This window comes from Sorex araneus, chromosome 3, assembly GCF_027595985.1.
Source record: "Sorex araneus isolate mSorAra2 chromosome 3, mSorAra2.pri, whole genome shotgun sequence".
NCBI lineage: Eukaryota > Metazoa > Chordata > Mammalia > Eulipotyphla > Soricidae > Sorex > Sorex araneus.
In genome coordinates this window covers 238537356-238563795 of record NC_073304.1, presented here as the reverse complement: position 1 = coordinate 238563795, position 26440 = coordinate 238537356, and the positions used below count along the sequence as shown (strand labels likewise).

General features: G+C 67.4%; 1 protein-coding gene across 1 annotated transcript in view; it reads right to left on the bottom strand.

Moving 5' to 3' along the window:
- The window catches only part of RPTOR (regulatory associated protein of MTOR complex 1), a 55114-nt gene that overhangs the window by 10570 nt on the left and 18104 nt on the right, over window positions 1-26440 (bottom strand). The window contains exons 4-13 of the mRNA XM_004621090.2: window positions 22017-22175; window positions 13467-13613; window positions 10738-10913; window positions 8891-8950; window positions 6913-7013; window positions 6639-6783; window positions 5289-5364; window positions 1568-1669; window positions 1262-1345; window positions 718-828 (exon numbers count right to left, since the gene is read on the bottom strand). Coding sequence (XP_004621147.2) covers window positions 718-828; window positions 1262-1345; window positions 1568-1669; window positions 5289-5364; window positions 6639-6783; window positions 6913-7013; window positions 8891-8950; window positions 10738-10913; window positions 13467-13613; window positions 22017-22175 — 1161 coding nt within the window. The remainder of the gene's footprint in view (window positions 1-717; window positions 829-1261; window positions 1346-1567; window positions 1670-5288; window positions 5365-6638; window positions 6784-6912; window positions 7014-8890; window positions 8951-10737; window positions 10914-13466; window positions 13614-22016; window positions 22176-26440) is intronic.

Genomic DNA, 26440 nt, shown 5'->3' with positions numbered 1-26440 from the left:
GAGAAGGGGCGTAGAGAGGGGGTGGGGCCCCGGCTCTGGGTAATGTTGGGTCATGAGGTAAGAGTGGGACCACGATGCATAACACACCGGGCCTGAGCCACAGCCCTAGCCTGACACTGGGTCAGCTCCACGTCCTCTCGCCCAGCCCAGAGCAGCTGCCAGGGCTCTTGTGAGGCCGAGCTGCTTCTTCCCACCACACAGTCACCACCACAAACCCGCACGCCACACTCAACCGCACTCACCCTCACACCTGCCACATTCATTCAACAGCCCTGTTCTCTCTGTGTGCCACACAAGGAAACACCTCCAGACTCAGGCTCAGGCTGGAGCACACGCGCACACGCATGCACACACACGCACACACACACGCACACGTACACACAGACACACGTATATGCACAGACGCGCATGCACCCAATCACAAGTGCACACACACACACAAGCATGTACATACATGATGTAAACACACGAACACTGCTTGCATGCATATGCAAACACCCACAGAAGGATGCACAAAGCACACGAATACCCTGACGCACACATGTAGGCACGCTCATGTGTATGCATACACACATGTAGACACATGTAATCACATACATGCACAAACATGGAGACGCTGCCTTAGCCAGTCCCAACACGCCGAGGGCAGGGGGGCAGTGGGGGCCGGGGCTGGTGCTTTGGGGGTCCCGGGGATGCGGTGGCCCGCGGGGGACTCACGCTGTCCACGGCGAGAATCTTGGCCCAGATGAACACGAGGAGAGGCCGCAGCTCCCGGGCCGAGCTCTGCAGCAGCTTCAGCACATACGGGAAGATGCCGACAGACAGGGCCTGGCGGGAGGGGTCAGGGCTGCCTTGGACCGCCCCCCACCCCGCATCCGGCAGAGACTGCCCCGAAGGACACGTCCTGTGACTGCTGTCCTCCGCACTGCCCTCCCTGGCGTCAGAGAGCCGCGGGTGCCCTCCGGGACGGGGCCCACCCCGGCAGGGCTGCCTGCCCGCGGGATGCTGACGGCGAGGCGCGGCCCTGGGCCTGGAGGAAACAGACTCCAATGTGCAGCGGGGAGAGGCTGCCGCGCTCTCCCGCCCGCCCCTGCACCGTCTCCCCACACCCCACCTCTCCCCCGGGCTCTCCTGCTCAGGCCCGCACAGCCCAGTGCCCGCCCTCCCCGCTGGCCACTCTGGTCCTATTTTGGTCCCCTGTGTCTGCAGCTGAGTGACCCGCGGTGTCTCGGGACCTGCGCGGGGACAGCGAGGCACGCACCAGGCTCACCGCCCAGGGGCCCAGGTCCAGGAAGCGTCCGAGCAGGTCCAGGGCGCGCAGGCGGTGCACCTGGCTGAGCAGCACCTGTGAGGGAGGCGTCGCGTCAGGGCACTGGGCCGGCGCCCGCCAGCCCCGCCACGCCCACCGCACTGTGGGCGCCTTCCGGGCGCTCCCCACGCTTCTGCTGTGCACTCTGCCCCCACCTCTGCCACCAGGCCACTGGGGACGGGCCCAGAGCGGGGCTGCCAGCCGGTGCCCGCAGCCCTGTCTGACCTGGGGGGGTGGGCCCTGCGTGCGGCCACTCACCTGTAGCACGATGGGCAGCTGCTCGGGCGGGTTCCTGTTCTCCACGCCCATGGTCAGCCACACCTGGAACGCGGTCAGCTGCTCAGCGAAGAAGGGGCTGTGCTGTGGGACAGGGGCGGTCAGGGCCCTCATCAGGACCGACCCGGCCAGCCCGAGGCCGCGGCCTGAGCAGGACTTCGAGAGCTGGAAGGGTCCAGCCCCGGGGGCCAGGGGCCAGTCGATGGCTCTGAGGAAGAGGGGCACTCCGTGTGTGGCGGTGGCCGGCACCCAGGCCCGGCCACGCAGGGCAGCTCGAGGGCTGACTCGGGACCTGGGCAGGGCCTGGTGGGGGCAGGAGTGGACAGGAGGCCAGGGTGGGCGGTTCAAGGGCAGGGGTCGGGGTGGACGGTCTGAAGACCTGGGGCTACGGCAGAAGGTGGAATGGGGGCGGGGAGAGGGATGTGGGGAGGAGCTGGGTCTGCGGGTGCGGGGACCTGGGTTGGGGCGACCCCGGGAGCCTGGAGGATGGCCCGTGTCTGGGATACAGAGCCTTGAGGACACCCAGAAAAAAAGGCAGATGGCTAAAAGACGCAGCAGGCGCTGGAGTGGGGTGTGGTGCTGTGTGGGCCGTAGGTGTGTGTGGGTGTGGGCCGTGGGTGTGGTGCTATGTGGGCCATGGGAGTGTGCGGGTGTGGGCTGTGTGTGTGTGCGGGTGTGGGCCATGGGTGTGTGCAGGTGTGTGGGTGTGGGCCGTGGTGTGTGCGGGTATATGGGTGTGGGCCGTGGGTGTGTGCGGGTATATGGGTGTGTTCCATGGATGTGTGCGGGTGTGTGGGTGTGGGTCGTGGGTGTGTGCGGGTGGGTGTGTTCCGTGAGTGTGTGTGGGTGTGGGCCATGGGTGTGCGGGTGTGTGGGTGTGTTCTGTGGGTGTGGACCATGGGTGTGTGCAGGTGTGTGGGTGTGTGCGGGTGTGGGCTGTGGGTTGTGCAAATGTGGGCCATGGGTGTGTGGGTGTGGGTGTGTGGCGTGGATGTGGTGCTGTGTGGGCCGTGGGTGTGTGCGGGTGTGGGCCATGGGTATATGCAGTTGTGTGGGTGTGGGCCGTGGGTATGTGCGGGTATGCGCCATGGGTGTGGTGCTGTGTGGGCCGTGGGTGTGTGTGGGTGTGTGGGTGTGAGTCGTGGGTGTGTGCGGGTATATGGGTGTGTTCCATGGGTGTGTGCGGGTGTGTGGGTGTGGGTCGTGGGTGTGTGAGTGTGTGGGTGTGTTCCGTGGGTGTGTGTGGTTGTGGGCCATGGGTGTGTGGATGTGGGCCGTAGGTGTGTGCGGATATATGGGTATGTTCCATGGGTGTGTGCGGGTGTGGGCCGTGGGTATGTTTGGTTGTGTGGGTGTGTGCGGGTGTGGGCCGTGGGTGTGTGTGTGGGTGTGTGGGCTGTGGGTGTGTGCGAGGTGTGGGCCCTGGGTGTAGTGCTGTGTGGGCCGTGGGTATGTGTGGTTGTGTGTGTGGGCCATAGGTGTGTGTGGGTGTGGGCTGTGCGGGTGTGTGCCATGGGTGTGGTGCTGTGTGGGCCATGGGTATATGCGGGTGTGCGGGTGTTGGCCGTGGGTGTGTGTGGATGTGTGGGTGTGAGCCGTGGGTGTGTGTGGGTATGCAGGTGTGGGCCGTGGGTATGTGTGGGTGTGCGGGGGTCTGGGCCGTGGGTGTGTGCGTGTGTGTGGGTGTGGGCCGTGGACTGTGGGTGTGTGCAGGTGTGCGGGGTCTGGGCCGTGGGTGTGTGCGTGTGTGTGGGTGTGGGCCGTGGACTGTGGGTGTGTGCAGGTGTGCGGGGTCTGGGCCGTGGGTGTGGGCCGTGGGTGTGTGTGTGTTCCGTGGGTGTGTGCGGGTGTGGGCCGCGGGTGTGTGCGTGTGTGGGCCGTGGGTGTGTGCGGGTGTATGGGTGTGTTCCGTGGGTGTGTGTGTGTGTTCCGTGGGTGTGTGCGTGTGTGTGGGCCGTGGGGTGTGTGGGTGTGTTCCGTGGATGTGGGCCGTGGGTGTGTGCGGGTGTGTGCCGTGGGTGTGTGCGGGTGCATGGGTGTGTTCCGTGGGTGTGTGCGGGTGTGGGCCGTTGGTGTGTGCGGGTGTGTGCCGTGGGTGTGTGCGGGTGTATGGGTGTGTTCCGTGGGTGTGTGCGGGTGTGGGCCGTTGGTGTGTGCGGGTGTGTGCTGTGGCTGTGTGCGGGTGTGTGCCGTGGGTGTGTGCGGGTGTATGGGTGTGTTCCGTGGGTGTGTGCGGGTGTGTGCCGTGGGTGTGTGTGGGTGTGTGCCGTGGGTGTGTGCAGGTGTATGGGTGTGTGCCGTGGGTGTGTGCGGGTGTATGGGTGTGTTCCGTGGGTATGTGCGGGTGTGTGCGGGTGTGCAGGTGTGGGCTGTGGGTGTGCAGGTATGCGGGGTGCGGGGCCGTGGCTGTGGTGCGGGCGTGGCCACAGCCAGGACAGAGGCTCAGCAGGAGGCTGTGGTGAGGGAGTCACAGGCCCCGAACCCTCATGCTCGGAGCTGGGGCCCGGTGGCCTCTTGCGCATGGCAGCTGGTGGGCTCTGGGCCCAGGGCAGGAGCTCATGACCAAAGTCCTGGAACCGGCAGGGGGAGCCACGGGGAACGACAGCAGGGAACCTGGCCTCAGGTCACACGAGGGAGCCAGACACCAGGCCCGGCCCGGCCTCGCGCCCTTGTACCGGACACAGCGGGTGCGCTGTTGGGTCATCCCGAAACAGGAAGGAGGGCCGCGAGGGTCCCGGCCGCCCCCGTGTGAGGCTGGGCCGAGGCCAGAGCCGGTCTCCACACAGTTCTGCCCCAGCGTTGCCCAGGGGCCCCCCTGCAGTGGCTCTGGGGATTGGGCAGGCCCCTGGGCAGTGGGGCCCGAGAGCGGGGGCTCCCCACAGACCTCCACCCTGAAACGCGCCACACACGAAGGGGGGAAGACGGAGAGACAGTGGGGGCGCAGGGGCCCTGAGCGGGAGTTCATCTGACTCATCAGAGGCGCTGAGCATCACGCACACACAGACACACACACAGCCAGACACACAGTCACACACACACACAACCAGACACACTGACTCACAGTCACGCAGCCAGAGACACAGACACACAGACACATACACAGCTAGCACAGACACACAGTCACACAGACACACAGTCACAAAGACTCACAGTCACGCAGCCAGACACACAGACTCACAGACACACAGATTCACAGTCACGCAGCCAGACACACAGACACAGTCACGCAGCCAGAAACACAGACACACAGACACACAGACTCACAATCACAGAGCCAGAGACACAGATACACAGACACACAGACACACACAGACACAGTCACAGAGACACAGCTGCACAGATCACAGAAACAGAGCCACACACGCACACACACACAGTCAGTCGAAATAAGACATCATAGACTCAAAGAAATAGTGACACAAACACACACAGCCACACAGAGACATACACAGAAACACACAGAGACAGCCAAAGACAGAGCCACACAGACACACAGTGCCACACAAAGAGACAGTCACAGTAACAAACACACAGTCCCACACATACCCAGCACTGACACACACAGAGAGGCAGAGACACACAAGCAGGGCCACATATGCCCAGACACGCATGCACACAAATGAACGGATGACACACACGTGTTGCAGATACACGTACCCCGCCCCACCCCCAGCCGGGAAGGGCCCTGGCGGCCGGGACTCACCCGGAAGGCCGTGCCCTCCTCGATGATGGTGGGCAGCTGGGAGAGGCAGATGTCCACGGCCAGGTCCCAGGCCTGCCTGCGGAGAGAGCGGCCACGCCTCAGCCGGCACGCCCTGGCCGGGACCCTCGGCTCCCTGGGGCCAGCGCAGATGTGGGGTGTGGGGGCTGTGTGCGTGTGTGGGAGTGCACAACGGCCCCACTGTGCGCGGGGCCCTCCCCGCTCAGGCAGCCTGGCCTGCAGCAGGGTCCTGCCTACAACCTGTTTCTCCCGCCCCTTGGGACTGCCCCACGGTCCGACGGCCAGAGCCACACACCCCCCCCAGCCCCCGAGACCCCCGCCAGGTGCCCTGACCACGGAGGCCAGCTCCGCCCGGCATGCTGTGCCCACCCCCTCACGCCCATCCCCCGTCCACCCTCGTGTGTCAGGCCATCCCCGTCCCCGTGTGGCCATCCCCAGAGCCCGTGTCCACACGACCCTCCCTGCACGCCCGTCCCCGTCCGTCCTCCCTCGTCCCTTCACCCCTGCCCGCCCCGTGCTCAGAGACGGGGCAGATGCCGCCCACAAAGCCCCTGGGCCCCAGACACTCCGTGAGCGGAACCCGTCTGGAGCGGGGTCTAGGGGAGGTGCAGTGAAGGGCCCCTGCACTCAGCAGTGGTGCCCCGAGGGTTAACCCAGGCCCTGGCCTCGGGAGGTGTGAGTGTGGGACCGCTCCTGCACACCCCCCGCCGCCCCCCGCAGCCCCCCGCAGCCGTGGGCGCGCTGAGTCACAGCCGTGAGGTTTCAGGGTTTTCAGGAACCGGCTGGTGGCAGCGGCCCAAGGAGGGGGCGGTGGCGCCTCGTGGCGCCTCCCATCTGCACAGCCCGCAGGCCATTAAGGGCCGCCAGGCCGAGATCAAGCAGCTCGGCAGGGAGGGGGCAGGGGTCCCGCCCCTGTGCTCGCCCCAGGCAGAGTCTCAGCCTGCAGCAAGGGCGCCCAGCAGGGGGCAGGGGAGGGGTGAGGTTCGGGGAGGGGCAGGGCATGAAGGCCCGGCTGGTCCCTCCCGGACAGCCCCCCATCCAGCAGGGGGCAGCTGGGGGCTGCAGACACCACAGGGCCAGCCCCCCGGGCCCCGGGTACAAGCACGTCCCCCTTCTCTGCTCTAAACCCGGGAGCGGCCGGCCTGACGCCCCGGCCAGTCCCCTCTGAGGCTGTGGGGGGTCCTGGGGGCGAGTGCTCTGAGCTCTCCCTGAGGGCGGGAGACGTCCAGCCCGGAGCACTTGCCTGCTGCCCCGCCCTGCCCACCATTCCTGCCGCTAAGGGACTGGCAGCAAGGGGGCGTGGGGAGGGGCGAGGGCTGCGTGGGGCCTTACCACATGGCGTGCATGTAGGTGGGGGGCAGGCGGGGGCTGCTGACGGGCGTGCAGCTGTAGGACCTCATGATCCTCTCTGCCAGCAGGAAGTTCCGGAACAGGCTGGCCACCAGCAGGTCCTGCCTGAAGAGCTTCTGGAAGAGATCTGGGGGGGGCGACGTGTCTGTGCCACTGCTCGGACCCCCCAGAGCCTCGCACAGGCACCCAGCCGCAGGCGACAGACAGACAGACGGACGGACGGACGGACGAACGGACGGTGGGACGCCCCGCTCACCCCGAGGCAGCACGTTCCAGGCGATGGTGTCCGTGATGGCCGTGAAGATCCAGTTCAGCTCGCCCAGGGGGGTCCTCCTGTCGTTCAGCCGGCCCGGGATCCTGCAGACGGGCACGGGCTCAGGCCAGACACCGTCCGGGGCTGTCAGGGCCGTGGCCCGCCCCGGTGTCCCCCACGATGCGTCCTCGGGGCCGTGCTCGGGACCTGAGGCAGCGCCCACCACAGACCTGCGGCCGGCTCAGTGCCGTGGAAGGGCCCTGTGGTCCACGGGGCTCCAGCCAGAGCTCCCAGTCGGCCATCTCCCTGGCCACGCGCTCCAGCCCCCAATGCCGGGCAGGGCCGACCCTGGGAGGGAGGGGCCGGGCACGCACGTGAGCAGCCCAGCTGCTGCTCAGGCAGGCCCGGGTCACGGGCCCCCCGCCGGAGAGGGGAGCACTGCAGGGGCGCAGCAGGGCGGGCACTGCCCTGGGTCACTGCCCCCGCCCTCCCCCAGCACTGGGCGCGACACGGGCAGGGGCACCCTCCTCTGGCTAGCGGGTTCCCAAGATCCACCCCGTCCCTGACACGCTCGCACCCTGCCCGAGGCACCGCCCGCCTCCACGTAGCCCTGCGCCCCTCACCCCCGAGGGGAGGGCTGGAGCTGGAGGCGTCTGGGCCTGTGCAGAGCAGCAGGTGGGTGCGCTGCTGTGCAGGGGGTCGCTGTCCCACCATCCTCTGAGGGCCTGACCCCAGAGCTGGAGACCGTGTGCCCGGCCCCTCCTCGCCGGGGCACTGACTCTCTCCCCAGTGCTCCCGGACACAGGCCACCCAGTGCGGGCCCTGAGCAGTGCTCGGGAACGGGCAATCCTGGCGTGTGAGAGCCGAGAGCCGCCTCGCGCCCGGCACACGGCCTGTTCCCAGGGGCCCACTGGGGACCCTCATATTTCTGCAGCCGTTAAGCGTTTCATTACTTTGTTTCAATCTGAAAAATGCGCCTTAATTTCCAAGCCCGGGCCCCAGCGCCCGGCGGACGCGGCCCATCCGTCAGCCGCGCGGAGATCATTAGCGACGGCCGCGGCGGCCCGGCACAGCCGCTCCATCACAGGACAGACTCCTTCCCGCCTGCGCCTGCGGGGACGCGCAGACACTGCCGGGCGTGGGCACCTGGGGGAGACCGCCTGGCCAGCTGCAGCCTCTGGGAGGGCCGCGTGGACGGTCAGGAGCCAGGCCGGGGGCCCGTGTCCTGCCACACGCCTTGGTTTTTCCAGGCCCCGTCCACAGCCAGGCAGAGCCGGGCCCAGCGCGGCCTGACCCTCTGCACGCCCCCCCCCCCCCCGCACCCCGAGTCAGGGGGTGCGCAGGCCACTTCCTCTGGTTCTCCCTCGGAACTGTGCAGGCCCGGCGGGGCGGGGCTGGCCGGGACCCCAGCCGTGCTCACCCCCACCCGCCGCTGTCTGCAGGACGCCCTGGCTGGCCGGGGGGCTGGAGCCCAGCCGTGCTCACCACGAGGGTGTCTGCATCCTGTCCAAACGCCCGGCCCCACCTGGGGCCCAGCCCCAGGGCCGCGGGGGACAGCACCAGCGGTGGCTCCTGGGGTCGTGTCCTCCCCCCAAAGCACTCTGGGGGGAGGGGGGGACGGCGGGTGCGTGGGCGGGGTGCTGGGAAGCGCCTGTGTGCCCGTGTGCGGCATGCAGGGGCTCTGCGACACCCCAGCCCAGAGCCGAAGGCGTCCCCGCCTGGGCCGTGTGGCGTGGGGCGCCCGGCTCTGTGCTGGGGGTGCCCAGAGGTGCCCTTCGCCCTGCCCGCCCATCACTGCGCCTGCTTCCCTCCGATGTGACCCGGGCACTGACGGGGAGAAAAGGGCTTCAGCTCACTGGGCAGTCGACTCGGAGCGAACAGTCAGGCCGGGAGGCACCGTGACACCCCCACAGCACAGACCAACAGACGGGGGGGGGGGTGGCTGGCAGCTGGGGGGACCCCCCGGACGCGCTGTACTCACTTTTCTATCAGGTCCAGGGTCACGCCGGGCACCAGGCTCACGCACTTCTGCATGCAGAACCTGGGGGACAGGGGCGGGTCAGCCCGGCGGGGGCTCGGCACGGCCAACACGCAGGTCCAACCCAGCGCCTGGCAGGCTCGGCAGCATACAACCACACGTATGCACACATGCACGCACGCGCACACACACACACACATTCACTCATGCCCCCACGAACAAGAGGGGAATGTGCTTGCCTGCGGGAACCATCGGCCCTGGGATGGCCACTGAGCTGAGCACGAGGGGCCCCAGCTCTGTCCCTGTGACGAGGGGGGGCCCAGCTCTGCCCCTGTGATGAGGGGGGGCCCAGCCCTGCCCCTGTGACAAGGGGGGGTCCAGCTCAGGCTTCTGCCTGGGCAGCAGACCGTCCCTGAGCAGACCGGCCCTGCAGCAGTGAAGGGAGAGCCCGAGACGGGGCTTTGGTGGGACGCGCCCAGCGGGGGAGGGTGCGGGGAGCCCCTCCCTCAGCGCTGGTGCCAGTGGTGGCCAGGAGCTGCAGAGAGGGAGAGAGGCCACCAGGGGGCCTGAGCGCCAGGCACCGGCCGTCTCCCGGAGACAGAAACCCCAGGGGCCGAGGCTTTACCCACCCTCCGTGGGGCTACAGTCGCGCCTTCGGAAGCCCCCTCCTCCGGACTCGGCCGCGTCCCTGCTAGTCACCGTCTGGGCTCGCAGGAGCCCGGGAAGCTCCTCCTGGACGCCTGGCGTGTGACTGACTGACCGACCGGCACTAGATGGGCCCGAGGGCCTCTGCCAGGCCAGCGCCGGGCGCAGCGTCCCTGGTGACGGACGCGGCCAGGAGGGGTGGCTGGGCCGCGGGCATCAGGAAGCTGCGACCCCTCCCACGGCGCCCGGGCGGTGCCGGGGCCCTTCTCCTCCAGGGAGGGGCACTCGCAGCTGGGCACACGCCGGGCGGGGTCTTCCGGGCGTCTCTGCCGCCCCCGGCGCGCCCGAGGCTGGCGCTTTCCAGGCCGGCACTAATTCTCACCTGCCTCTAAAAATAGGGTCCTGGTGTCGGCCGGTGGAAGTGCGGGGGCTGACAGCCGACAGCCAGGAGGGCCGTCGCGAGGGGCCCCGCCGGGGCACTTACATTAGCTGCCCCGGAGGGCAACGTGCTTCCCGGCAGAGTCCAGCACCAGTGTGGGGTCTGGCCGCTATTCCAAGGGCAGCAGACACACTCGTCTACGGGCGGAGGCAGAGGGCCCAGAGCCCGTCTACACTGGCGGACACGCAGAGGAGCAGGAGCGCGCGGTGCTCCCACGGGCCCGACTCTGGCACGCGGGAACGGCCCCGCCTAGCGCGACCCCTCGAGCCCTGGGCAGCAGAGACCGGGTGAGAGCCCAGACTCCGGAGACACGGCTGCGGGAAGGCAGAGGGGACTGAGCCTGCCAGGGACCCCCCGGCTGGCCCCTGCGTCGGGGCGCCCCTGCCCTCGGGGGCCAGTCTCCCCTCGCCTCTGCTCCACGCTCACCTGTGTCGGGCTCGGCCACCCCTCTGGCCTCTGGGGACATCCATATGTCCACTTGGTCACTCACTCGCACCCCAGCCTCCCGGGGCCCCGTCCCCAGCTCTTCCTCTGGTCCCTGACCTGTCTGGTGACGCGTGGGGCTGTCCCCGTGCCGCCCGGGCTCTGTGGGGGCTGTTGGTCCCTGTCCCCGTCTGTTGGAGCAGGACACACAGCGGCGTCTCCCGGGGCGAGCACCGGGCACGAGCACTGGGCGAGGATCCTCCCGCCAGCTCAGTGGGCGTGGGAAGGAGAGGCAGGGGACGTCACCGCCGTCACCCCTAGGCCCACCCCGCCGTGCACTCACCAGCGCAGGGCGATCTTGATGGGGGTGGTGAGGCACGAGGTGAAGAGGTCGGCGGGGAGGTCGGGGATCATGGGCAGGAGCTCGTTGGCCTCGCAGGCGGCCAGCTGGATGCAGTTCTTCATGGACGGCGGCAGCGGCATCTGCGCCAGCGGGTGGTTGGGGTTGATGGCCGCCACCTGCGGGCCGGGAGAGCGGAGCTGACCCGACAGACAGCGCTGCGGGGACACGGCCCTGCGCCTGGGGGGGCAGGTGCGCCTGCCCGCCGGGGCTCCCGCCCGAGTCCCGCGCACGGCCCGCCCCTCGCCTGCCGCACTCGGGCACGTGCCAGGCCCACCCGGCAGCCGCAAACCTGGGGTCCTCCTGTCCCGGCCCCAGGGGAGTCAGAGTGGGGGCCAGAGTGGGGCCACACGCCCTCTGTCCGGGGGCAGAGCCGGGCTGTGACGGAGGAATGGAGGGCCGGGACACTGCACTGCACGCCCCCGGGGCAGGGGGCTGCTCGGTGGGCAGGAGGCGGTGCCGGTCCGTCACGGCTCAGGCCGGCCCTCACTGGCCCCACCCCAGGTGACCGGGGCGCCTGCTCCTGCTCCTACCCCCCCACAAGGCAGTGGGCTTTGAGGCTTGCCGAGCACGGGGCCCGCAGGGGTGAGGTGGGACTCCACGCCATCCTGTGCTGGAGCATGCTGCTGGTGTGGACACAGACACGCCAGGGGCCCCTGCGACTCAGGGACAGCCTGACACCACAGCACGTGGGCCTGGCCGCCTCCCTGGCACCACCTGGCCCCGAGCACTGCCAGGAGAGCTGGCGCCCGGCACCCCCCAGGGCTGGCCCCGGCACACAGGAACGAACGTGCAGCAACAGAGAAGCGGCGGGCGTGACTTCGGCGGTGCCCAGAAACGTGCTCATCTCTCTGAGCCCACAAGAACCTTCTGGAAGGTTGGGCAGCATCCAGAGACGACCTCGGCACTGCCCGGCGCCAGCACAGACCATCTGCTGCCGACCAACCGCGCCCGGAGACGCTCTGAGGAGAGCAGCGAGGGGGCCTCAGGCCGGCCCCCCCAGACGCCGCCCACCTGCCCCGTCCCCGCCTCAGACACCCCCCTCCCGCCCCCCGGGGGGCTCTCAGCAGAGGCCGGCCAGGGCAGCCCCCTCACCGGGCCCCGGAAGTGCCGCCCACAGTGCCTGCCTCACCCCGGCACGGGCACCTTCCCGCAGGGCCCAGGGGCCCCGCAAACGGGAAGCGGGGCTTCCGAGCCGCTGGCCGAGGGACACATGGTGCCCCTGAGGACCCTCGGCGTGGCCCGTGCGGGGGCACCCTCCAGAGCAGGCCCCACCCGCGCCCCAGCACTCGGCCACCCCGGGCGGTACGGGGCGCGGGCCGTGAGGGAACGGCCTGCCCGCGGGAGACGGGGACCCCCCTTCTCGGGCCGTGAGTTGGGGACAGCTGCAGTTGGCTGGCCCCGTCCCCTCCCTCTCACAACACCGAGTCTCCTGGCTGCTTCCTCCTCACGCTGATGGCACAGGGGTCACAGCCCCCGGGGTCCCGGGCCGCGCTGGGAGCTGGGGGTGACTCCCCCGTCCCTCCCTGACGTGCAAAAGCGGCGAGCTGGCCTGAACCGTGCTTCGAGCCCGTCGGCGAGGCCGCAGGGGCCACGTGCAGGGTCCCGTCCGTGCCCACCAGAGGCTGCCGGCACCTCCCGCTGATGCCCACGCCCTGCCCCTGTCCTGCGCTCCGGGCCTCCTGCCCGCCGAGACGCCCCCGCCCCCTCTGACCTCTGACCTGGCTCCGCGCCCTGGGCCTGCGTGGGGGGCTCCGGGGCTGGGCGGGGCTGTGGCCTGGGCAGGGATGCCCACGGCGCCCCTCAGAGCAGGGCCGGGAACCGGGAAGCCGCTTGTCAGCAGCGGCCCTGGCGTCTGCTCCGGGGAGTGTGGGTGGCCCTGACTGCCCCGTCCCTCTGGATCCGGCTCAGTGGCCCGTGACAGGGTGCCTGGGCTCAGGCGGTGGCATCGCGCTCTCAGTCATTTGGGAGCGTGAAGAGGGGCTTGGTGCCAGGCACAAACTTGGGTGTCAGGGCCCGTCTGGCCGCCAGCCGCTGCTCACGCGCCCTCCCTGCACTGACTGGGGGGGGGGAGGGCAGCGTTTCTCACCAGTGACGCGGGCGCTCAGCGCTCCCTGGGGGACGCTGCCCAGATGAATGAACCCGATTTTATCACTTTAATTTCCGCTGTTTATGCAAGACACCAGCTGTGCAGCAGCCAGTGACAGGGAGGGAGAGGGAGCTCGGGACGGGCACTGCCCCGTGGTTAGAGGGCGCAGGCGAGAGGCAGAGCTGGTCTCCGAGGGGGCGCCTGCATCAGGACCAGCCAGCTCTGGGTCCCCGAGACGGGGCGAGGCCGACCCTCGAGAAACACAGGGACGCAGCCCCAGTGGGGCCGGGGCAGTGCCGCCCACCGCTGAGGCGCCAGCGGGCACACACCCGGGCGGCCTGGGGAGTCAGGGCCGAGGGCGTTGGCCCGCCAGAGTCTCCCGAGCACAGAGCCGGCAGCAGCCCAGCCGGCAGGCGCGGCCCCAACCGCCACGGGCAGACGGGATTCTGCGAAGGTCCCCGGCGGGGAGAGCGCCCGGTGCTCTGGTCTGCGGTGCTCGTCGGGAGCCCCTTCTGCAGACAGAGCGCCCGGCGGGGTGGCGAGGGCGAGGCCCGGGGCGCCCCCAGTCGTGCCCCTGCCTCACCTCCAGCTCCTGCTCCCTCTGCAGCGCGAACTGCTTGAAGGACTTGACGATGAGGCCGGCGTTGGAGCAGTCGTACACGAAGATGGACGGGCTGCCCATCCAGGTCTGCAGGTCGTAGATGGACAGCGGGATGTACTGCGTGTAGTTCTGCAAGACAGAGGCCAGGCTGGTCAGCCCTGCGGGGCCGCTGCAAGGCCCTGGTGCGCTCCACGGCGTCAGCGCTGGGTGCTGGGCTCTGGGCACTGGGGAGCAGCCGGCCTTGAGCCCCCAGCACTGGTGCAGCCCCCCCATCTCCCCAGGAGGGCACCAAACCGCCACCCACCTCTCTGGGCACCAGCGCCCAGTGCCCGGACACAGGGGCATCAGAGATGATGCTCCAAGGCAGAGGGGCCCACACAGCCAGGACGGGCGGCTAGACCGGGAGTGGGGGGAGGGGGGAGGGGGCTGAGGGGCAGGGGAATGGGCTAGGACGGGGGTGGGGGGCGGCTCTGGCACCCGCAGCCGAGTCGTACCCTGCTCCTCACACAGGGCTGTGAGCTGGCAGAGGTCGCAGAACTAACGCGAGACCACCTTAACATGTTGCGAAGAGCACGTGTCGGGCAGACACCTGCGTCACCTACACGCCGGCCCGGGGTGCCAGCCCCCGAGGCGGGAGCAGCTGTGAGCGGGCAAGGCCCGAGAGGCCAGCGGCCCCGGGTGGGGTGAGAGGGGACGGGAACCACAGGGAGCACAAAGCAGGGCGGAAGCAGACAGGGGATGCCCGAGGCTCCGGCCACACGCACTGGGGCACCGCACGGCGAGGGGCACACCGGCACGACTGAGTGGGCGCCCAGGACCTGCCGCGGCCCGCCCCCCACCGGGCCCCACAGAACGGCACTGGGGCTTCTCTCGTGGCATCTGAAAGCGGATCCTAAAGTTGGTGCAGATGGGGAAAAAAAATTAATGAAGAATAATGAGCAGCCCAGCAGCGAGGACCCTAAACACGCTATAAATCTGCGGTAATTACCGAGCGGCGTTGGGAGGCCGGGACAGTCGGCTGAGAACATCCAGAAATAGAGCCACATACATAACCGTAATGAAGGTGGCATTTGGGCTCCGCGAGCAAAGTGATTCTGCAAAATCAAGCCACCCAACACTGCCAGCCCGGGACACGGGCGGGACCACGACACAGACACGCTTCCCGACGCGCCCACGAACTCAGGCGCCTCGGAGGAGATCCAGGCAAACACTGGTCGAAACGAAATAATTTCAGGATGGAACAGTAAATACCTACGCAGGCTTGTATGTAAGCTACGTCTGTGCGGACAAACTGCTCTTTGACAGGAAAATGGAAGCGATGTATCGAGAGGCAAAAGGCAACTCGGTCTACGGGCGAGCAGGAGCCGTGCAGAGACGCGCGTGTTCTTCCGTGTGAGGGGAAGGGCTCACATGTGGCCGCTTAGGAGTCACTCCTGGCAGGCTCGGGGCCCATATGGGTGATCAGAGCCGGGTCGGCCAAGAGCAAGACAAGTGCCCTCTCTGCTCTCTGGTGCTCCAGCGCCAAAACATTCCCATTCTGAATTAATCAAGAAAACAGTTTCTTTCCTTAAAACAAACAAACAAGGGGCCGGAGCGATAGCACAGCGGGTAGGGCGTTTGCCTTGCACGCGGCCGACCCGGGTTCGATCCCTGGCATCCCATATGGTCCCCCAAGCACGGCCAGGAGTAATTCCTGAGTGCAAAGCCAGGAGTAACCCCTGAGCATCGCTGGGTGTGACCCAAAAAGCAAAAAAAAAAAAAAAAAAAAAAAAAAAAAACCCTTCGTTTTTGTTGTGGCATCATGCTTTAAACCACTATCAAAGCAGTGTTTGAGAAGTGAGAGCACGGCACCAACCCTGGCGCTGGTGATGCCAGGACGGCCACGGCCCCGGCATCTCTGGGCCGTCTCGGGACTGCAGGCACGCAGATTTCAGTGAGAATCTTTCCTCCCATCCTCCACCTAACCACGCCCCCTCGCCAGTGGCAGGAGGCCAGAAGAGGACGCCCCCAGTGACCAGGGAGTGACCACAGGGCACGCGGCTGCTGCTGGGCTGTGCACGGAGCCTGCGAGAGGGACAGGCTCTCAGAAGCACCTGCCGCGTACACCACAGTGGGCCCGGGGCATCCAGGCCTGTCGCGCCGTGCAAGCCGCCGAAGACCAGGCGGGACCCCTCCCCAGCCCCCGCTCCGGTGGGGCCGTTTCCCAGGTGCTGCCTGTGCCCTGTGTGGAAACAGCCAGGCACACAGGGACAGTGGGGGCAGCGGGGGCAGGAGGGCAGGGCTGGACTTCTGAGTGGGGGCCTGTGGGCCCTGAGACACCCCTGGGGGACCCCACCGTGCGCAGCCCCCCCAAGGGACAGGACGGCTCCTTGGGCCCCGCCCTCTGTGCCAGAAAGCCCAGTCAAGGCCGCGCTTCCATTCCAGGCAGAAGAGGAGAAATGGGTTTCAGATAATTTATTCATTACAGCCCACTTCATCTGTCAGGCTCCATTCAACACCAGGAACAAGGTCCCAGCGCCCAGCACATCCCAGGGGGCTGAGCACGCAGCGGAGTGGAGGGGCTGCGCTGGGAACCAGCAAAGCCGCCGCCAAGGGCCAAGCCCCATGCCAGACCCGAACCCCGGGGGCTCAGCCAGCCCCTGAGCCCGAGCCCCCCCCGGCTCCCAAGCCCCCCGCCGGCCCCCGAGCCCCCCACCGGCCCCCAAGCCCCTCACCAGCCCCCAAGACACCCGCCACCTGCCCGAGCCCCTCACCGGCCCCCGAACCCCTCACCGGCCCCCGAGCTCCTCACCAGCCGAGCCCCCCGAGCCCCCCACCAGCTCCTGAGCCACTCAGCAGCCAAGACCCCCACCACCCGCTCGAGCCCCTTACCGGCCCCCGAGCCCCTCACCAGCCCCCGAGCCCCCTGCCACCTCCTGAACCCCATGCCGACCCCGGAGCCCCCTGCCGGCCCCGGAGCCCCTCAGCGGCCCCCGAGCCCCCGCCAGCCCCCGAGCCCCCTGCCGGCCCCGGAGCCCCCCGCCGGCCCCGGAGCCCCTCAGCGGCCCCCGAGCCCCCGCCAGCCCCCGAGCCCCCCGCCGGCCCCTGAGCCCCTCACCAGCCCCCGAGCCCCCTGCCCTCCCAACATACCCCGCCCGGCCAGTACAGACGAGGCTGTTGTCGGAACTGTGGCTCCAGGTGTGATTCCAGCCCGAGGCGGAAGAAAGGGGGGGGTGGGCTTCTGGTGGGTGGGCGAGGTTTGTCCCCAGTGGTGCTCATGGGTCACTCTGGTGGTCTCAGGGTACTAGACGGGCCCGGCTGCGCTGTCCTACGGCGCTGGCCGACGGCGTGACCCTTGTCTCTCACGCCAGCTGGCGCCCAGCGTGTGTGGGCTCTGGGCGGGTCCAACAGCCGTGAGGCGCCGCTATCAGGAGCCGCGGAGCTGCCGTGTCCCGCCAGCTCTCCAGGCCCAGGGTGCGCGGGGCCTCCCGCCGTCCCCGGACCCCTCCAGGGTAGCCTGTGGTGTGTCCCGCCAGGACGGCAGCAGAGAGGGGGCCACAGGTGGGGATGTCGGGCCGGGCCGGGGGGGGGTTTGGAACAGGACTTGGGGGCTGCCGGATGAGGCGCATGCGCAGCCCCCTTCGGGGGCTCCCGGGGACTCTGGCCAAGGAGGGAGTGGACAGGAGCTGTGCCCTGCTCCGGGGGAAGACACGGCCGGGAGGCGGCAGCTCGTCCAGGCGCCCCCGTGACCGCCCGAGGCCCGGCTCCCAACTGCAGGGCCAGGGAGGCTGGGGGAAGAGGACTCGAGGTGCGGGCCCAGCCCCACCCGTGCCTGGCCGGCAAGGTACGGCCTCCCGGGAGCTGTCTGCACACTTGGGGGAGCGGGCAGGGCAGGGCAGGAAGCCGGGACGCAGGACCCCGGCCACAGGCCCCGCGGGACACAGCAGGTCGCTGCCCACAGTGGCCCTCGCCTGTCGCCCCGAGCCTGCGCCTGAAAAGCCCCCGCGGAAGCGACAGGCCATCAACAGCGCTGACCTCGCTGTCCCCGAGGGGCTGGGGTGGCCCCGAGGGTCTGGCGGCTGAAGCATCCGGCCCTGCTCCGGCCACCAAAGCTTCAGCCTGCAGGTGTGACAGTCCCCGGCAGAGCTGCGTGACGACAATGACACAGGCCTCGGGCTCCTGACGCGTCACGTGGGACAGACGCACCGGCTTCTCGGCGCCGCTGGGCCTCACACGCTCTCCACCCGGACCCCCCCTCCCCTCACCAGCCGAGCCTCCTTTCACCCACTTCAGTCACCAAGGGCCCGGGGCCTCCGCGGGCCCTCCTGCCGGTGAGCCTCACGCTGCAGGTTCACGGAAGCAGCTGACGACCCTGGGCGGCTGGGCCCTGGGGTCCGCCTAGCCTGCCCGCTGGGCCAGCCTCCCGCCCTGTGCTCCCATCGCTCCCCAGTCGTGCCCGAGACCCAGTGCCCCGCGGCTCCTCTCTCCTCGGGAAGCATCCCCGTGGGCCTCGGCCCCTTCTCCCCTTTGGCCACAGGCCCAGGGCCGTGGGGGTCCCGGAACTGCTCTGGAATCTCAGTGGGAAGCTCCGGGATGCCCCCCGGGCTGTCCCACGCCAAGCGAGACCCCTGCTCTGGGCTCTCCGGAAGCTTCTCTCGTGGGAGCCGGTGCCTGTGTCCTTCCTCGTCGGCGTGCTGCTCGGGCCGGGGCCAGCTCACACCTGACGGCCTCGACTCACACAAAGCTGGGCGTTGACGCGCGCTCCTTCCCGGAGCGTCACTGCTGGGTGCGGAGGATGAGTCAGGGCCGGCTCCCCTGCTCCCAGCTCTGACAGACCAGGAAGCGCTGCTCCCCCGGCCGGGGCGCCCACTCGCGCAGCTCTGGGCCGGGAGCGCTCCATCCGGGAAGGTCATGAATTTTTTATCCCATTTCTGTAACAGATGACTCCGGCTCTCCCGGGCTGAGGGAGTCTTTCAGGAACCGCCTGTCCCTCGCCGCCCCACACCGGGAGGCAGGGTGGCCAGGCGTGGCTCGGAGGGTGACCGAGCACCGGGGGGCTCTCGGCAGGCGAGCGCAGGCAGGCCCGCACCTCCGCCCCCGCCGCGGGTCCCCTCCGTCCTCCCCAGCGGCTGACTAACCGTTTATTCATTCCACGGACCTTTGCCAAAGACCAGCTTATGCTTTCATTGATTTTTCTCTTTCGACTTCCGCTTTCCAATTTCACTGATTTCTACTCTAATTTTTCTCTCTCCTCCACCTGATTTTGAATCGGCTCCTAACTACTTTCTGCAGGTAGAAACCTGGATTGTTGATTTTTTAGTTTTTCTTTTCTAATGCACACATTCAACTCCATAAAACTCCGTCTTATCTCTGATGGAGCCCACGAAGTTCATCAAACTGTGTTTTCGGGGCTGGAGAGATAGCACAGCGGGTAGGGCGTTTGCCTTGCACGCGGCCGACCCGGGTTCAAATCCCCGGCATCCCATATGGTCCCCTGAGCACGGCCAGGGGTGATTCCTGAGTGCAGAGCCAGGAGTAACCCCTGTGCATCGCCAGGTGTGACCCAAAAAGCAAAAAAAAAAAAAAACAAAAAAAAACTGTGTTTTCATTTCCATTTCCTCCAGCGTTCTGAGACTTCTCTGGAGACATGTCTTAGACTCGTGCTGCTCAGAAGCGTGTTGCTGCGCCCGCAGACCTGCGGACTGCCCCGCTGTCTATCGGTAACTGATTCCGGGTTTGACTCCACTGTGAGTTTGCAGCACACACAGTGATTTCTGCGCTTTTAAAATTGTTCAGGTGTGTTTCGGCCCCAAACAAGGTTTGTCTTGACGAACACGTGCTTCACTTGACGGGTCTTAAAGCAAAGGGCCGTGGGCGGCTGCTGTGACCCGGCAGTTTTGTACTCAGAAAAACCCTGGCCCGTGCCTGGGTGCTCAAAAGAAAGATCAATCGTTGGAGGGTCCGAGCAGAAAGGTGCCCTGGAGACCAGCAGACGGACAGAGGTCTGCGGGGACTCGCCGGCACGGCCGCCCCAGGGTCCTCCAGGCGGCCGTCGGGGAAAGGCGGGCAGGAGGGCTCCCGGCCCGCGTGCTCGCTGGAGGTGCGCCCGGCTCGGTGCGAGGAGGAGCCACTCAGACTCCCGGCTATTCCGGTCACTTCCCCACGTTCTATTTTAAGGCCCTTTCCATCTAGGAGTGCCACACTGGTTGGCTCCAAACTACTGACATTTCCTCGAGTTTCTATTTTTAAAACGAGGGGCCAGTCTGCATGGCTCTTGGCTGGGGTGCAGCCTGGGTCTGGGCCTGGGCACGGGGGGCAGCAGGGGCCGGACACCCGGTCAGGACGTGGATCTCCTGGGTCCTGAATTAACCCCCACTCCAGCGCTGAGGGCTCTGCAGCGCCCGGCCCGCCCTGCCCTCCACCAGCCCGGGCTGGACTGGTCACTCTCAGCCCCGGCCTGCCCTCCACCAGCCCGGGCTGGACTGGTCACTCTGCGCCCCGGCCTGCCCTCCACCAGCCCGGGCTGGACTGGTCACTCTGCGCCCCGGCCTGCCCTCCACCAGCCCGGGCTGGACTGGTCACTCTGCGCCCCGGCCTGCCCTCCACCAGCCCGGGCTGGACTGGTCACTCTGCGCCCCGGCCTGCCCTCCACCAGCCCCTCCGACGGCGCCCGTGCCCAGCAGCCTTCCTTCCCGAGTGCTGAGGGAGTCGCGCACCCTGCAGATTTCCATCTGTCTGGCTCGTCAATCCTATTGATCTTTTCGAGAAAACCAATCCCCGCGTCCCCTCTCCCGCTCACCTCCCACTCTGCGGAGCTCTGCTCCTGCCTCTCTCCTTAAAGCACTGCTTAGACCCACCCTGTAAATCCCGACAAGGCAGGATTTCATTATTGCTCCGTCTGAATTATTCACGGTTCCTCTGAGCGTCTTCTGTCGTGTGTCCGAGGGCTTCCAGATACGCCACAGCGGTGGCGCGTGGACACAGCGCGGGCTCTGGCCTCCCAGCTTTACGGAGTCATTTTCATCGTTTTTACTTTATTCACTTTCAGTCTGGACTACACCCGCCCGTCTCTGGGTCTGACGCAGCTCTGCGCTCAAGGGGCCGTGCGGTGCCAAGGACTGACGCTGGACCCCTGCGTGCTCCTTCACGACCCAGCACGGGTCTGACTCTGCCTGCAAACACCAAGTCCAGAGGTGGGGGTGGAGAGTTCCCCGATGCCACATCAGCGGTCACAGTACTGTTCTGGCCTTCTATGGAATTACTGACATATTTTTTTAGCTAGAAAAACACAGAATGATGTGGGGCTGGAGCCATAGCACAGTGGTTAGGGTGTTTGCCTTGCATGCGGCCGACCCGGGTCCGATTCCCAGCACCGCCAGGAGTGATTCCTGAGTGCAGAGCCAGGAGTGACCCCTGAGCATTGCTGGGTGTGACCCAAACAGAAAAAAAAAAAAACCAGAATGAACTACGCCTAGAGTTTGCCTGTGTTCCACAGTCTGTTCTGTCGCTTCCTGGCGTTGGCTCTTAGCTTGGCTTGGTTGGGCCGAGGGACAGTCCTGGCCGCACGCAGGATCCCTCACGGGGAGTGACCCGCTGGGGACTCTGGGACCGCCTGGGTGCCAGGGAACAAACCGGGGCCGGCTGCCGGCAGGACAAGAGCCCTCCTGCTGCGCTGCTCTCGGGCACACTTGGCCTAGCCACAACTGAAGGGCGGGTGGATCTCCAGCTGGCCGGGACCCGTGTCTGTCCTTCTGTCCATCCGCTCCTGCGCTGGAGCCCGGGGAGTCCCCCTTCCTGTCTGGCCCCCAGGGTTGCCGCCGCCTCTCAAGGTCCTAAAGAGGCGGCAGGACAGAGCACGGCCCGGCGGTCCCCGGGGGCAGAGTGGCACCTGCTCAGCCTGCCCAGGCGGCTCCGGGGGTCTCGGGGGGCCCCGCGCACGGCGCTAGCGGGGAAGTCCCGCTCAGCAAGCTGATCTGCCGGGGGCGGGCGGGGGCGCAGACGGGAAACAGGACTGAGCGTTCCCAGAGCCCAGTCCCGAGAGCGGCGCCCGCCAAGGTGCCACAGGCACGGCAGCACAGACAGGACCAGCACGGCAGTCGGAAGGACACGCGCGACCTCCCCGGGGCCCCAGAGGCACGCTCGCTCGGCAGGGACCCCGCGAGGCACCTGGAGGCCAGACACATCCATCCTCAGGGCCCACGGGGGGCACAGGGTCGGCAGCCTGGGCGGGCGCGTGGGAGCGGAAGGTCCACGGGCAGGAACAGGGGGACACGGGGGCACCGCAGGACAGTGGCACGCTCAGACGCAGCATCGGCGGAGAGGAAGGAGCGAGGACGCGGGCGCCTGGAGCCCACACGAGAGCAGCCGCAGGGAGGGTCTGGGCGAGGGGCCCACAGGAGCCCCCGGGGCGGGCAGGAAAGCCGCGTGTCCCGCGGTCAGCAGCGGGCACTCAGAGGGACCCCCCACAGCAGTGTGCAGGGCCAGTTGGACGCCCAGGGCCCCCGCGACACCCACTGCGGCCAGCCAGGACCTGCTCCCCGCGCCGGAGCCCACCTTATTGAAGACCCAGACCTCGCCGTTGGCAGTGGGCCGGGGCACGCCGTGGCCGTTGTAGTGGAAGAGGACGCGCTCCTCCTTGGCGTTGCGGCGGAGAGACGTGCACAGCTTCTTCACCTCGTCCACCGTGGGGTCCAGGCTCTGCTTGTACCGCGCCTGCCGGGAGAGGGCAGCGTCAGGGCCGCCGGACACCAGCCGGGGAGGGGACAGGAGGGCCACCGGACACCGGCCCGGGAGGGGACAGGAGGGCCACCGGACACCGGCCCGGGAGGGGACAGGAGGGCCACAGGACACCGGCCCGGGAGGGGACAGGAGGGCCGTCAGACACCGGCCGGGGAGGGGACAGGAGGGCCACCGGACACCGGCCCGGGAGGGGACAGGAGGGCCACAGGACACCGGCCTGGGAGGGGACAGGAGGGCCACGGGACACTGGCCCGGGAGGGGACAGGAGGGCCGTCAGACACCGGCCGGGGAGGGGACAGGAGGGCCGCCGGACACCAGCCGCTGCTCGAGGCCAGAGAGGCCGCAGGACGGTAGCTGTGCCGCCACAGCAGCCAGGCCAGACGCCCCGTGACAAGTCACCCCCACACACAGGTCAGACCCCGAGGGTGTCCAGAGCCCAGTGACCGCCCCGACAGGCCACAGGGTCCCTCTGGGCGGCCCCGGTGTGAGCGTGGATGGGGGGGCAGAGCGCAGGGGGCCCTGTCGTGCTCGGCAAACGGTCCTGCAGCCCGTGGGACACCAGGGCTATGGCCGCGTCCTCACCACAGACCCCTGCCCGGGCCAGTGTGTTCTGGACACCAAAGTCTGGTCAGTGGCCGGCACCTCCAGGGAGCGTCCCCTTTGGAGACACCAGGGCAGGCCCAGCGTCCACACCCACTGCCCCCCAGCCTGGCCCACCCACGTGGCCCGAGACGCCACTGCCCACAGGACGTGTCCCAGGAACCGGGCCCATGGCCGGCGCCGAGGGAGCATCAGGCCCGGTTCTGGAGGACGGGCCCCGGCCGAGGGGGCCCTCAGCCCCCCAGGTTCCCTCGGCGGGCGTGGGGACGGGCTGCCACCGGGAGGCAATCTGCCCGGGTGGGCTGTCAGCGGGGCTGGACAGGGAGCGGCCCCCGAGAGCCCGACTGCAGAGCCTCACGGTTTCGGGGTCTGGGGGAGGGTCGCACCGGAGACCCCCAGGGCCAACTCGCCTGCCACCTGCTGCCCACGGGGGCGGCCCCAGGCCGGCCAGATGCCCCTGCCTCTGGAGGCCACGCGGAGGGTGGGGTCGCCTGCCAGCAGGAACCCCCCTCCGGCACGCCGGGTCCTGCCGAGAGCTGCCAGGGCCGGGGCGGCTTGCCCCGAGCTGAGAGAGGGCGAGACCCCGGCCATGGCCCCCAGCCACACGTGCCGAGTCACACGGGGGCTGCGCGTCAGTGTCTGTGTGTGCCGTGCGTGTGTCCCTGTATGTCTATGTCTCTGTCTCTGTCCCTCTAGTGTCTCTGTGTGTGTGTCTCTTTGTGTGTCTCTGTCCCTGTGTCTGTGTGTCTCTGTCCCTGTGTCTATGTCTCTCTGTGTGTCTGTGTCTCTGTCCCTGTGTGTCTCTGTCCCTGTGTGTATGTCTCTGTGGGTGTCTGTATGTCTCTGTCCCTGTGTATGTCTGGTTGTCTCCATGTGTCTCTGTGTGTCTGTGTGTCTGTGTGCGTGTCTGTGTGTCTGAGTCTCTGTCCGTGTGTGTGTGTGTGTGTGTGTGTGTGTGTGTGTGTGTGCCTGAAGCACTGACTGGGCTCCAGGACCCTGGAGTCGGTCCGCACAGCAGCTGGCGTGGGTGGTGGTGCGGGGAGGAGGGGGGAGGGAGGGGGAGCTGCTGGAGACGGATGATGGGTGGACGTGGAAATTTCCCACTAGGAAATTTTAAACTGAAAATAAGGCAGAGGCAAAGGACCTGCACACAGCGTTTGGGGGGTGGAAGGCCAGCCTGGTGCTGGACTCAGCGGCCAGCTTGGCACCGGACACACCGGCCAGCCTGGCTGCCTCTGCCCTGCACGGCTCCGGCCTGGCCTCCCCAGCCACTCCAGGGGCGTCAAAGCTGAGGGGGTCTGCGGCAGTCCCCAAGGAGCCTGCCCCCGCCCCGCCCCAGACGCCGGCCTAGGGAGAGGAGCTCTGCGCCCCGGAAGACCCCGCCTTGCTCTGAGGACGGCACGCTGCACGGGGCAGAGTCTGCAGCGCGGGCTGAGACTGGCCCCCTCGGTGAGCGCCGAGACACTGGGGCCACGTTCTGGGCTCACGGCTCCCTGGGGCTTCACTCCTGCGCCAGCTGCTGCCTGGGTAAAGCACCTCCAGGCAGCTCCAGAGCCGGCCGCCCACACACGCGGGCTCCGCAGAACCAACCACACACACACACACACACACACACACACACACACAGAGCCCAGGCCCTGCAGAACCAGACACACACACTCACACACACACAGAACCCAGGCCCTGCAGAACCAGCCACACACACACACACATACACACACAGAGCCCAGGCCCTGCAGAACCAGCCATATACACACACACACACACACAGAGCCCAGGGCCTGCAGAACCAGCTACACACACTCACACACACATACACACACAGAGCCCAGGCCCTGCAGAACCAGCCATAGCCATACACACACACACACACACACACACACACACACACACAGAGCCCAGGCCCTGCAGAACCAGCTAAACACACACACACACACACAAAGCCCAGGCCCTGCACAACCAGCCACACTCACACACACACACACACACACACAGAGCCCAGGCCCTGCAGAACCAGAAACACACTCACTCACACACACACACACACACACACACACAGAGCCCAGGCCCTGCAGAACCAGCCACACACACTCACACACACTCACACACACACACAGAGCCCAGGCCCTGCAGAACCAGCCACACACACACACACACTGCCCAGGCCCTGCAGAACCAACCAACCACACACACACACACACACACACACACACACACACAGAGCCCAGGCCCTGCAGAACCAACCAACCACACACACACACACACACACACACACAGAGCCCAGGCCCTGCAGAACCAACCCCCCACACATACACACATACACACACACACAGAGCCCAGGCCCTGCAGAACCAACCACACACACTCACACACACACACTCACACACAGAGCCCAGGCCCTGCAGAACCAACCACACACATACATACCATACACATACACACACACACACACAGAGCCCAGGCCCTGCAGAACCAGCCACACACACACACACACACACAGAGCCCAGGCCCTGCAGAACCAGAAACACACTCACTCACACACACACACACACACACACAGAGCCCAGGCCCTGCAGAACCAACCACACACACACATACACACACACACACACACACACACACACACAGAGCCCAGGCTCTGCAGAACAAACCACGCCCCTTCCCTCTCCCAGGCTCTGCAGGGCGAGTCAGGTGCAGGCCTGAGGTCCGAGCCTGTGAGACTGGCTGAGGTAAACAGCACAGCACAGAAAAGGGGGAAGTGCTCCCGGCTCCCACTGCAGCCGCCTGAGCGCAGGGCCAGCCAGAGGAAAGAGTCCTAGGGGAGACCGAGGGAAGCTTCCGGGCCCGGCCCCTCCTGGACCCAAGCAGCGAGTTCTCCTCTCCCTGGAGGGCAGGAGCACGGTGCAATGGTGCAGCTGCAGCAGCCGCCTGCCACCACGAGGGCACAGGGGAGACCAAACAGTAAGGGCTGAGCGACAGCACGCGGGGAGGGCGTCCGAGATCCACCCCCGACACCATATGGGCCCCGAGCCTCCAGGAGGGTCCCGAGTGCAGAGCCGGAGGAGCCCCCAGCATCGCTGGTGTGACACAAAAAGATAAACTAAGGGGCTGGAGCAGTAGCACAGTGGGGAGGGCGTTTGCCTTGCACGTGGCCGACCCGGGTTCGATCCCCAGCATCCCATCTGGTCCCCTGAGCACCGCCAGGGGTAATTCCTGAGGGCAGAGCCCCTGTGCATCGCTGGGTGTGACCCAAAAACCAAAAAAAAAAAAAAAGATAAACTAAAACAAAAACACTCTCACCTGGAACCAGGGCATGGGCACGCCGCTCACACGAGCAGCCCTGGTGCCACGCCGGGGCCAGGGGCACGGCTGACTGCAGGGCCCTGAACAGGCCAGCGCTGAGTCCCACGGGTGGCCCCCGAGGCACGTGGTGAGCGGGAAGCCCGGCCCTACTCGAGGCCCCTGCCCAGGCGCCCTGCGGCCGGGCGCCCCCTCCACTGAGGGGCTGCCCCTGAGCAAGGCCCTGCCCACGTGCCAGCGCTGACTCAGCCGACAGTGAGAGGGGCGTGTGCAGACGAGCGAGCCGCCATCTACACCGACGCCGGCCCAGAGGACAGAGACTCCCGAGCACTCCAGAC